Genomic DNA, 12834 nt, shown 5'->3' with positions numbered 1-12834 from the left:
CTGGCGGCGGAGCCTCATTGGCCGATGCTGCCTGACTTCTCCGAGGCTGGCTCAGAAGGGCAGCCGCGGGAAAGACCCAGGAGAACCCTAAATCGCACCTGGACTTGCGCCTGAGCCTGAGCCCCGGCCGGAGCCTAAGCCCGCTGCAGGTAGCTGACGCCCGTGTTCTCTCGCGCCGGGCCTCGCAGCCCTTGTGTCTCTGCGTGGCTGGCTTTCGTCTCCCGCGGTAAAGGCAGGACCCCCTCCACGCGTCCTTTCCCTCCTTATTCTCATCCATCTTTGGGGGCGCCTGATGGGCCGGGAGGACGCAGACCTCCCAAACCTTTCTTAGAAATCTTAGCTCGATTCCTTCATCCCTGCCTGCGTGGTCCTGTGTCGTGACGATAGTGCAGAGGCTGGGACAGGCGCTCCTTTTGCCAAGGTGTCCCGACTGTAGAACAGGTCCAGGCCTCCGCTCAGTGGGGCACTGGTAGCCCGTGGGCTGTCAAAAGACATCCATTATTCGGGATTCTAGGCCTTTGGGAATTTAAGGATGAGACTCCTGTACTTTCTTGTGGTGAGTCCCTGAATCTCTCTGGCTCTTAACTTTCTTCAGAGTGGTCATTGACATCTGTTCTAATCACCTGGGAATTGCAGGGAGGCCGGGTGAATTTATAGTGAGAAGATAAACTGCAAACTGTAAAGTGGGGTACCTGTGACTAGTGATTTTCCTATCTGCAAAGTGGAGACAGTGGTGTGGCTCCACTGAGGCTCCAGAGTGGCCACTGCCTTGGTGTGGCCTAAGAGCAGTTTGCCACTCTGCCTGTGACCAGCCTCCTGCCTGCCTAGCTCCTCTAACCACACTTTCCTACACCTCCCCTTGGGATCAGGCCTCTTGGTTGCAGGGTTGCAGGCCCAGCAGGGAACCTGGGTGTCCCTGACAGGTCCAGGTGTCGTGGCTCAGGTGTCCAAGGAGAGGGCTTTTTCCTGGTCAGCATTGATTACTGTGGGACCTGGCTGGAGCCCTGCTCTTCTGAATGAGTTCTTTGTTCCTTTCTCAGCTCAATGGGGAGGGCACAAAGTGCTGGGGGCACAGCAGGAGAAAGCAGGTGCAATTCTATTTGCTGTTGGGTGGAGCAAGACTCTTGGGAGACACAGAAGGCCGAGTGATTCCAGTCCTAGCCAGAGATTAACTGCGTCAGCTAATCTAGAAACTTTAAACTCTGCTTAACGGTCATTTACTTAAATTTTATAGCAGTTGTTTTTGATGAAGTCTCCACTGTTTTCAGGGTCGCAGTTGAGAATAAACAGACCCTTCTCAGCAGCTGCCTGACTTGCACCCTAGAAAGATGAGCCTCTCCCTACCGTACTTAAGAGCTGTGCCAGGTTGGTTTCTGAGGCCTAGAGGTTTCTGGTGCCCAGAGGAGGTGGACCAGGAGTCCCCAATCAACACACCCCATGGAGTTCCACATGTGAAGGACATGAAGACCCAAGACCCCAATCAACACTACCTCATGGGCTTCCACATGTGAGAGAACTGAGGCACCAAGTCCCTTGGTTTCTACTCAGGTTTTAGGTCAGTTCCTTCCTCAGTAGAACTGTGTTCCCCAGTGGTGTTTGTGGAAACTCCCACATTCCCTTAGTTTATCACTCAGTGTATCCATTGAGCAGCTGCTACGCCCCAGGCATAATTATAGGCTCAGGAGACCTAGCATAACCAGAGACTGGAATCTGAGGCCCGCAGCCTGCTGCCAAACCAAAAGAAAGTGGAGACACTAGAATTAGTAAAGGGAGAAGGCTTTCTTTAGTTTGCTTTGAGGAGAGAGGGTCTCTCTCAGAACCAGACTGGTCTGAGCCCCCTCAGTCCTCCTGCCTCTCCCTCTGAAGTGCTGGATTATACGAGTGAGCCACCATACCCAGCTTGAAAGGGCTTATTTACAGGTTTGGCCAGAGTCCAAGAGAGAAAGTTTCCCATGGACTTGTCTGTAGCACTGCTAAAATTTTACAGAGAAGGTGAAACAAAAGCCAGGAGATAAGATGTGCATATGTAGGTTTAGCTGTGATATGTTACCAGAACTGTTGGTGTCTCTTGAGAGGGGGTCCCACTCCTGGTGCCAATGCTCTAGGGTACTGCCATTCTCAGAAGGGGACTTCCTGACTCTTGAGTCTTCCCTCAGGGTCCCTGTAACTCTAGCAGTGGATGGAACCACAGCAACCCAAGCCCCTTGCCCTGGTGGAGCGCATACTTACTGGAGGGCAACAATAAACACACACGCATGTGAAAACAGTGCTTGGTATGCGAAACGGAGAAATAATGATTTCAGGGTTCAGAGGGCACTTCCAGAAGTTTTCCAGTGTTTTGTTTTTGGAGACAGGGTCTCTCATGTATCAGAGTCTGTCCTCAAACTTGCTTTGTAGCCGAGGGCAAACTCTAGATCCTTCTGCTTCCTCCACCTCTTGAGTGCTGGGATTACAAGTGTGTCTGATCATATCTGGTTTATGCCCCTGAGGTGATTGAACCCAGGACTTTGTGCAATCTTGGCAAGCACCCTGTCAACTGAGCTACATCCCCAGCCCTAATTCCAGGTACTTGTGTCCTTGAACAAAGAATTGAGTGGAGATACAAAATTGCAGCGAAAGCAGATAGTTAAGGGGATAGTATGTTTCTAAGGGGGAGGAAGCAGGCTGGAGCTGAGAAAAAGCTCAGCAGCTCAAATGTCCCATGTTCACAAATGATGGGGCTTCATGTCACATAGCCAGGGCTTTTTGTCTTATTTGTATATTGTGGGCTTTCTCTTCAAATGCTCTAACTACATACAACTTAATGCATGGCATGTCTTTAGCATCTTAAGTTTTTATCCAAGAGTATGTTTACCAGTGGCACCAGCCAGTTTTCATTGGCCTCGGTGGTGGGAGGAGGGTTCCAGTCTTCTTCTCTGCCAACTATTTTTTTCCATATGCTAATTTTATAAGGCTTTGCACAAGGGCTTCTGGACCCCACTTTCCACCCTGTTCTCTTGCCTCAATAAAGCAAGGTGCAGGAGATAGAGTTGGGGTGGGGAAACTTGCAGTGTTATAAAGGAGTGTTATAGGCAGAGTGTGGAGGGTACCCGCTGAGACTTCCAGGTTCTTGTATACCAGAGCAAAAAATTGGGCCAGAGTCCCACCCATAGTGGTAGAGACAGTTTATTTAAGAAGAGAACATGGGGCTAGCAAGATGGCTCAGTGGTTAAGAGCAATTGGCTGCTCTTGCAGAGGACCCAGGTTCAGTTCCCAGCACGCACATGGTGTTTAGCAACCATCTGAAATGCCAATTTCAGGGAATCCAATGCCCTCTTCTGGTCTCTGCAGACATTGCAAAACACGAGTGCGCTTACATACATGCAGAGAAAACATATAAAATATAAATATGAATAAACAAATACATTTTTTAAAAAAGAGAATGTTGTGGAAAAATTTCTTTAAACAGTTAACCGACCAAGCCTCTACACAGAAGGCAGTCAGAAAGCTTGTTGATTCTCTTCTCATGCATGAGGTCCCAGAATTAGCAAAGGCTTCAAGATTTTCTGGACCTCCAACAGAAGTACAGTTAGGGATTAAATAGACATTTTTACAGCATCATTTTATGGCTGACACCTGGGCCCTGTGTTTCTTTTCATGATGGGCCATGTTATCTCAGGAAAATTCCTTCCTGAGTTCACTCAGTCATCATAGCTTACAAAGTAGATATACAAGGTGTGGGGCAGGACATCTGCTGCCTTTTGATCTATAGCTAGGCCAGGCTAATTCAACCAGAAGGTTATTGCAGTTTACAAAAACAATTATCACAGGCAGAAGTTGAGATATTTGAAATGTTGATCAACTTTTCTTGAATTAATTGGACCAGGTGGTTTAATTGATTAACCCATTTGGTGAACTTTCCATTCTCTTAGTTTCACACTTTTGTCAATAGACATAGCGAATAGAAAACATCACAGAAGCAATAAAACATAGTTAAGCATCCCAGGGTTACATTTCAAGGTATCTACCTAGTAAGGAAAATAAAGGAAATCCAAAATAGTCTTAGCTTAAAAGAAGATTATAAAGGAATCTAGAGTTATAAAAATATTAACTTCTCCTTATCAAGAATACTCCAGAGTGTTGATGTAGGCCAATAAGCTGGGAAAGGTCTGAGGCTCAAAGGCCCTGAGGAGAGAGTCATGACCCTTTAGGAGTCATTTGCATAACACCTGCCTTTCACACATTGTAGATTTTCTTGCTCAAGCTCTGGCCCTTACTTGTAGCCCTGGTGGGGAGCCATTTCTAGTCTTTCTGCCCACTGACTTCTTTCATGTTAATAATCTTGATGCCCCTCTCTCCACTTTATTCCCCTGTCTCAGGAGGACCAAGGAGGGCCTTGCTGAGGAGGTGACATTTGACAGAGACTCAGAAGAGGTGAGGGAGTGAGCCAGAGGAGAGGGGGCATGATGGTTGGACTAGAGAGTTCTTCAGGCCCTTGGACCCCTGATCATTGAAGTTTTTGGAAGAAGCACCCTTTGTGTTAGAATGTGTGAGTCGCCAGGCTCTGAGCAGCCTCTGCCTCCTCCCACCTGTTTATCTTGTTTCTTTTTGCCCTCCTGCAGGATTGTCAGCATGCATTGCTTCCTGGTGCCCCGGCTGCTTTCCCTGATGGGCAGGACAGCCTTGTATTCCACAGCAGCCTCTCTCCCAAGCCCCATTCTGAACCCAGACATCCGTTATAGTCAGCTGTTCATTAACAATGAGTGGCGAGATGCGGTCAGCAAAAAGACCTTCCCCACAGTGAACCCTACCACGGGTGAGGTCATCGGACATGTGGCTGAAGGTGACCGGGCAGATGTGGACCTGGCCGTGAAAGCAGCCCGGGAGGCCTTCAGCCTGGGGTCCCCATGGCGCCGGATGGATGCCTCTGAGCGAGGCTGGCTGCTGAACCGCTTGGCTGACCTCGTGGAGCGGGATCGTGTATACTTGGCCTCGCTGGAGACCTTGGATAACGGGAAGCCTTTCCAGGAGTCTTATGCCTTGGACCTGGATGAGGTGATCAAGGTGTACCGTTACTTTGCTGGCTGGGCTGACAAGTGGCATGGTAAGACCATCCCAATGGATGGTAAGCATTTTTGTTTCACCAGGCATGAGCCCGTGGGCGTCTGTGGCCAGATAATCCCCTGGAACTTCCCATTGGTCATGCAAGGCTGGAAGCTTGCCCCAGCCCTTGCCACAGGCAATACCGTGGTCATGAAGGTGGCAGAGCAGACCCCACTCTCTGCCTTATACTTGGCCTCCCTCATCAAGGAGGCGGGCTTTCCCCCAGGGGTGGTGAATATCATCACAGGCTATGGCCCCACAGCAGGAGCAGCGATCGCCCAGCATATGGATGTGGATAAAGTCGCCTTCACAGGCTCCACTGAGGTGGGCCACCTGATCCAGAAGGCTGCTGGTGATTCTAACCTCAAGAGAGTCACCCTGGAGCTGGGTGGGAAGAGCCCCAGCATTGTGCTGGCAGATGCAGACATGGGTCATGCTGTGGACCAGTGTCACGAAGCCCTTTTCTTCAACATGGGCCAGTGCTGCTGTGCAGGCTCCCGGACCTTTGTGGAAGAATCTATCTATGATGAGTTTCTTGAGAGAACTGTGGAGAAAGCCAAGCAGAGAAAAGTGGGGAACCCCTTTGAGTTGGACACCCAACAGGGGCCCCAGGTGGACAAAGAGCAGTTCGAACGCATCCTGGGCTACATCCAGCTTGGCCAAAAGGAGGGGGCAAAACTTCTGTGCGGTGGGGAGCGTTTTGGGGAGTGTGGCTTCTTCATCAAGCCCACAGTTTTTGGGGGTGTGCAGGATGACATGAGGATTGCCAAGGAGGAGATCTTCGGGCCTGTGCAGCCCCTGTTCAAGTTCAAGAAGATCGAGGAGGTGATTGAGAGGGCCAACAACACCAGGTATGGCCTGGCTGCTGCTGTGTTCACTCGAGACCTGGACAAGGCCTTGTACTTCACCCAGGCCCTGCAAGCCGGGACGGTGTGGGTAAACACCTACAACATTGTTACCTGCCATACTCCATTCGGAGGCTTTAAGGAATCTGGCAATGGGAGGGAGCTGGGGGAGGATGGGCTTAGAGCCTACACGGAGGTGAAAACAGTCACCATCAAGGTTCCTGAGAAGAACTCCTGAGCACAGCCACCCTGAAGGCCCAGTCCAGTCCTGCAGTTCCACAACTGTCCAGCCAGTGAATGGCAAACCTTGATTTTAGACAGAGTTCCAAACGAACTGTTAGAAGGAACTTGAGCAAATAAAATGATTCAACCAGATCTGTTCTAGTTAAAGCAGAAATGGTGGCAGGCCGACCTCTGCCCACCTCTTCCCCAGTCCTGGCCTCACTTCCTTCAGATTTCTTCAAGAGACCTTAGGAGTTTCCAGAAGGCCCATTAAAAGCCACTGCTTCTTCAGCTATAAGAAGGAATGAAATATGGGCACAAGCACAACATGAATGAGCCTCAGAAACAGCGTGTTAAGTAAAAGAAGCCAGCCACACGTTGTCCAGACAAGGCATATTCATAGAAGGGGCTACGGGGTCGGGGAATGGGGAATGGTTTATGTATATGGGGCTCTTCTTGGGGAGGTTTCGAAAATGTTTTGGAATTGGATATATCTGAACCAGTTTGCAAATGTACTAATTTTCCACTGAATTGAACACTTAATTATGATATGTGAATTAATTTCATTTTAAAATTAAAATAAGTGCAGCATTCTATTTGCAAATCTGTCTCAATATTTTCTTGCTGCTGAGTAGTCTACAGTCTCAGGGCAAGATGGGACTCAGGTGTGATTTAACCCCTTGCATTCAACATTTCTGTGCTTATTTTTGTTTCCTCTTGGCTGATAAAGTGCAAAGACCTATGGAGACACCCTATCATTCTCACCCCAAACAAGTCTACATCATTTAGGTACTTCCACTGGTACCCTCCCAACCTCTGCCAAACCTCCACAGACCACAAACCTAGCCCAGTACCAGAAGGTTTCTAGTGTTGACCCTTAGAGTTCACTGTGTTTACTGTTTCTCTTGCTGTTTTCATTCCCCAAGTGATGGTAGTCAAGGCAAATCCAAGCCTGTCAGGTCAGGTCAGAGGCAGATGCCGGGCCTGTCTCCTTGTTATTGTTCTAGATCCTAGCCCATACAAATCACTCTAAGTTTAAGTCTGCTCCCTCTGGTGAGTGCTCTACCCTGGTCATCTCTTCACCATCCCAGCATCAATGATTTTATTCATTATCTTGCTTTTGAGGTTTTTTTGGGGGGCGGGGGTTGTTTTTAGGCTAAGTCTCTCATAGCCCATGCTGGCTTCAACTCATTATGTAGCCAAAGATGACTTTGAACTTCTGATCCTCCTCTACTTGTGAGTGCTAGAACCACAGTCAGCTTTATATGGTGCTGAGGATTGAACCCAGGGTCTTGTGCATGCCAGGCAAGCACTCTACTAATTGAGGAACATCCTCAGCCCTTGTTCATTATCTTAACTTGGGTTTGGCCTGAAGCTTCTTCCTGAGGGTTGTGAGTTTGTTTGGGTTCCTCATCTCCCTTCCTAGAATCCCCTTCCTCCACCACTTCTCTAAGGCTGACATGACCCTGACTCTCTACCAGAGTTTGCCCTCCATGCAGTTCTCTTAGGGGCTTTGGCACCCCAACCCCTGCCTCACAGTTCTCATTTCTTACTGGGATGGTTAATCTTCCTTGTCAGCTTGGATTGCCTAAGAGGTAAATCTGAAAGATGTTTGACAAGGATAGAAGACCTGCTGTACACATAGTTGGTACCATTCCATGGCCTGGGCATCTAGATTAAATAAAAAACGAAAAATGAAAAAGCCCTAATGAGCATTATTATCCATCTCTTCTTTCTGAGAAAGTGTAACCAGCCACTGCACACTCCCACCTGCCCTGCCTTTCCTGCCATGATAGACTGTATCCCCTCAAACTGTGAGCCAGAACAAATCCTTTTTCCCTTAAGTTGATTCTTCTCAAGTGTTTGGTGTCAGAAACAAGAAAACTATTTTTGGACACACAGACTGGGGAGATAGGAGTGGGTAAATATCTCAAATTACAATTTATTTTTTTGAAACAGGGTCTTCCTGTAGCCCCAGCTGGCCTGGAACTCACAGAGATCCACCTGCTTCTGCTTCCCAAGTGCTGGGACTACAGGTGTATGCCACTATGCCTGGCTTCAAATCACAATATTTTAACAGATCCTTTTAAAATTAGATTCTTAGTACGTCTAAACCAGACAGTAACTTTGTAGCAGGTATCCCTCTGTGAGATGGGATTGGGAAAAGACAATCCTCAAAGTCCCATATTTCAAGCCCTGATATTCTGAGACTGAAGACTTTGTCAGGCTCTTCATCTGCTCAGTCCTTAAGGCTCACCCCTCTCCTGTTACCATGGCTCTCAATGCTGGCTTGCAAGCTAGGGAGGTGTCCCTCGGCATCATCCTTGAATCTTGGGGTCCACAAGCATGAGCTGTATGCTGTACTTTGGGGATAACCTAGGCATCCACCCTTCCCACAAACTTTTGCAATGCTCATGCTTGGTCAGGCATCATGTCAGGCACCTTGACATGTGACAAAATCCTGTAACACAGATAGTTGATTTGTCTTTTATTTTTTCAGCAAACAAATGGAAGTAGAGGTTTATTGTTCTCTATCTATTTTTTTATTTATGTGTATGTGTGTGTGCCTTGTATGTACAGGTAACCACAGAGGCCAGAGAGGGCATCAGATCCCCTGGAACTACAGGAGGTTGTAAGCTTCCTAATGTGGGTGATAGGAACTGAACTTGGGTCCTCCGGAGGAGCAGGAAGTGTTCCTAACTGCCCTGAGAGGTTTAATAAGCAGCTTTTAAAGCCAGTTTTCCAGGAGCATGCCCTAGGGGCCAAAGAGGTGGTACACCAAGGAGCCCATCTAATCAAGCCTCTAAACCCAAGCAGGTAGACCCCAACCCACCGCATGCTCTATAAGTCTAGTGGACCCTGTTCCGTGCTGTTTAGTCATACTTGTTCCCCGATCAGATCTGAGGCCCAGAGGAACTTTCAGTTGGGTTAGCACCATTTTGGACAAGATTGACCTCTGGTGGTCCCCACATTTATTGATTTGCTCAGATCATTCATTGGTTTAACGGGGGGAGGGGGAGGGGTCCTGGCTGTAAGTGGATTGCTGAGGAAAGAGAACTGAATGAGACAGTCTCTGCCTAGCAGGAGCTCAGTGTCTTCAGGCAGACAATTACAGGCAGGCAAGTTGACAAGTAGATGTGCAGAGGCCACAAGGTCACCCAAGGAAAGGAATATATTAAGTGCCCACAAGGTACCACCTCATCTAAAGCTCCCATTCACCCTTGAGGGCTTAGAATGGTAATTCCTCATTCTGTAAGTATGGAGCCCTGGGGATGCAGCTAAGCATCTGCTAAGCAGCTAAGCAGAGCCAGAACTCCAACCTGGGGGTCCCTCCTTTTCTCTTCCAGCCACACTCTGTTCAGCACCAGGGCAAGGTCCAGTGGGAATAGGACACAGGATCCCGCTGGATGGGAAGGATGTGACAAGACCAACTGCCAGGCTGGAGAAGTAGGAAAGGGCTGGAGCATTCTACTCTCTACCCTGCAAGGAAGCTCACACTGTGTCCCCAGTAGCAAGCCTTGAGTCTTAAAGGGATAGGCTCACATTCAAATTCCAAAGGCAGCTCTGCCTCCATGTGGCTGACTGACTGGGGGTAGACCTTGTAGAATACTGCTGCTCTGCCCACCATGACGCTAGCTTGAACAAGGTGTACAGTGGTAGGAGATTCTGGCCAGCCATAAAGCCAGCTAAGGTAACAGATTGGCCTAAGAAGAGAGTCAAAGTTACTCTGTGAAAAGGAGTCTCAGGGTTGAGGATATAGTTCAGCTGGTAGAGTGCTTGCCTAGCATTCATGAAACCCTGGTTTGAGCCCCATTACTACATAAAAATCACATACCTGTAGTTCAAGCACTCTGTAGGTGGAGGCAGGAAGATGGCTATATATCAAGTTTGAGGTCGTCCTAGGCTACAAGAGAATCTGTCTTAGGAAAAAACAAAATGGGAACCTTGAGGGAAGAGCAGGTTGAGGGAGAAGTGATGAGTTTGTCTATTCATTTATTCACATTTTATTAGGTGTTCACTGTGTACCAGGAATTGTGCTAGATACTGGGGATACAGCAGAGAACCAAACAAAAATCATATATAGCCTGACTGACAGAGGAGGGACACATAAGCAAAGTACATGCAACACAGTCATCCCCCAGTATCCACAGGACACTGATTCCCGGTCCCCTGTGGATAGTCAATCAGAAGCTGCTCAAGTCCCTTATACCAGGGTGTAGGATTTGTGTCGAGCCTTCACTCAGCCCCCATATATGATGACCACAATGATGGGCACCATGGGAACTCTTAACTGTGAAGACCAAGCACATCTCAGCCCTGGAGGCCATTGAGGCAGTGCTCACAGGCAGAAGTCAGCTCACTGAGCCAGTGTAGGCAAACATAGCTCTGGGCTCCACGTCCTGAATTCATTAAGTTGTAGACACCAGAGCAATGTGGTTAGCCTTAATTAATTAAAATATCACATAATAACTATTCTCTGATTTAACGTTCCTGAGGCCCTGGCGAAGGCTGGGAATGAGGAAATTCATTAGTGGAGACTGTTCACTATCACTTGACTTGCTGGTTTTGATTCATCTGGCCTACATCCTCCATTTCTGTGGGGAGGGGACAGAAATATTTTCTAAAGACATTGGAATTCATTTCACCGAAAAACCTGAAGGAAAAATATCCACCTTACTATAAACCAGCCCTTTCATAGTTTAAGATAAAAACCTGTTGGGGAACCCTGTTGCTAGGGTTGTAGTCCTCCATGTCTGGATAGCTCTAAGGGGCTTGGCGCTATATGGAAGGACTCCCCTTCTCAGCGGGGGGCCTCCTGCTCTCTGCCTGACTTACCTGGAAAGTGCTACCAAGTACGGATGCCTGACCTTATTTGGAACATGACCTTTGGCATAGTTACCTGGAGTAAAAACTACCCCCAGTTTTTTTCTATATGATAATTAGGCATTGCCCGATAGTCAGATGATAGGAACCTACTGCCAACATGTAAATAAAGCATACTATAAACACCTATCGGCTAAAGCATTGGCTACTGCCTCCACACTATTTTCCCTAACCCCCACTGAATAAACAAAGCTGTTTAACTGAGTCTAGAGCTGTTTGTATCACTGAACCTGCCTCCCCAGAAGGGCTTTCTTCCGTCAGTGCTCACTGGCCGTCCTGACCCCGTTCGTCGCTTCTGCTCCCTTTGTCTTCATGGACTGGTGGCCAACGGACCCACGAGGAGAGGGAGAGACCCCATAGCTGGCGCCCAAACGTGAGGCTCCTGGAACGCACAGAGTTTGTGAGTATCCCCTCTCTTCAAGAGGGTAGCAGCAGCTTTGCCTTAAGCCGTCCCACCCTTGAGGATGGGCAGTCTCTCTTCTTTTTCCTCCTTTTATTTTCGGTCCAAGTCTTTGCATGGGACTGTTAAAGACAAAGGAGCAATTGAGGCTCTCTGATCAGGGCTACCCCCTGATGTTAGCCAAAGGCTCTTAGCCCTCTTAACAGACCCTGACTGCCAGCATGGGTGTAGACAAGACTCCCCCTATCTATACATCTTTCTAATGCAGGCTTGCGCTGTGGACTCCGTGGAATTCCCTGAGGTTTGATCCCAGGCATGTTCCCTTAGGAATCAGTGTTTCACCCCCCTTTCCTTTTCTATCTTGAACAATACCCCTAGAAACAAAATCCCCAAAATTCTAAGGGATTTTTATACAAGCTTTGAAGTCAACTTCTAAAATAACAAATTTCCTTAATCTGTTTTGTTATCTCGCCCCCGGGGTGCTCAAGCTCAAGCTAAACCAGTTAGATGAGAATATAAATTAACTAGCCTCAGGACAAAAGGGCACTTCAGCTCCAAGTGCCCCAAAAACAAAAAATAAAGGATTCAAACCTCAGGTGGCCGCAGAGCACTTAAAGAATTTAAGGCGGCTTGCACCATACAAAAAGAAAAAAGATTTTAAAAGCCATTTTTTTTTTCGTAAACTTTTTCTTGGGGAAGGGGCTCATCAGAGGATGACCCCACGTGGAGTCTTTCTCCTGTAGTCCTCCATGCCCCAGCAGGCTTCCCCTTAGGGGACATGACTTCATGCCGTGCACCCGGATGGTCGCTGGCTCACACTGAGGGCGCACATGCACAGCGCTGGTCATAGCCTTTCCAACCCCCTTCCAGGGGCGCACACCTCGGGATGCCGCTGTGTCGCTATGTGCGTCCGCAGATGCAGGGCTCGCCCTTTTCTCCTTTTAGCCTTTTCTGCCCCCAAGCTACTACCAACATGTTTTTTCCAATCCAGACTGACAGCCCTCTTCAAAGAAATTCACCATGCGAGTTAACAGCCTTGCCTTAGTTTAAAAATAATATATAAATAAACAATTTTAAAAATTTTTTAAAACTTTTAGGCTAAAGAAGAACAAATGCCTTTTTGTACTAACTATATTGGTAAATTGTCACGTGCTGTTTGAGCTCACTAAGACGCTAACTCTGGAGATGGGATCAGCCCTCCCACTTCTGATGCAAGTCTAGGCTACAAAACAGCCTAAGAGTAAATGCACTATACAAATAAAAACAGCTAAGGTGTAAACTACTACAACAGAGGGTATTACTGTCTATAGTTGAAAAAACCTAGGCGCCATGAGGCCACCTGATAGGAATGCCTGACAAGAGGTCAAGCATTGAGAAACTAGCTTATCAGAAAAACAGGAC

At 47.9% G+C, this 12834-nt stretch overlaps 1 protein-coding gene across 4 annotated transcripts; it reads left to right on the top strand.

The window, feature by feature from the left end:
• The first annotated feature begins 40 nt into the window (after positions 1–40).
• Positions 41–6745, top strand: Aldh1b1 (aldehyde dehydrogenase 1 family member B1). 4 transcript variants are annotated; one of them, XM_017801807.2, is made up of 3 exons: positions 41–149; positions 4359–4413; positions 4602–6745. In XM_017801807.2, the coding sequence occupies exon 3, from the start codon at positions 4612–4614 to the stop codon at positions 6163–6165; it is 1554 nt and encodes a 517-aa protein (XP_017657296.1). In that variant the 5' UTR covers positions 41–149; positions 4359–4413; positions 4602–4611; the 3' UTR covers positions 6166–6745. The 4 variants fall into 4 exon arrangements, with proteins under 4 accessions (XP_017657296.1, XP_008845887.1, XP_017657297.1 ...); XM_029570739.1 differs by lacking the exon at positions 41–149 and adding an exon at positions 163–226; XM_008847665.3 differs by lacking the exon at positions 4359–4413.
• Positions 6746–12834: the final 6089 nt, after the last annotated feature.

Source organism: Nannospalax galili, unplaced genomic scaffold (assembly GCF_000622305.1).
Source record: "Nannospalax galili isolate Female #2095 unplaced genomic scaffold, S.galili_v1.0 scaffold263, whole genome shotgun sequence".
NCBI lineage: Eukaryota > Metazoa > Chordata > Mammalia > Rodentia > Spalacidae > Nannospalax > Nannospalax galili.
Note: the sequence above shows the minus strand (reverse complement) of the source record. Positions and strands in the feature narration are given on the sequence as shown.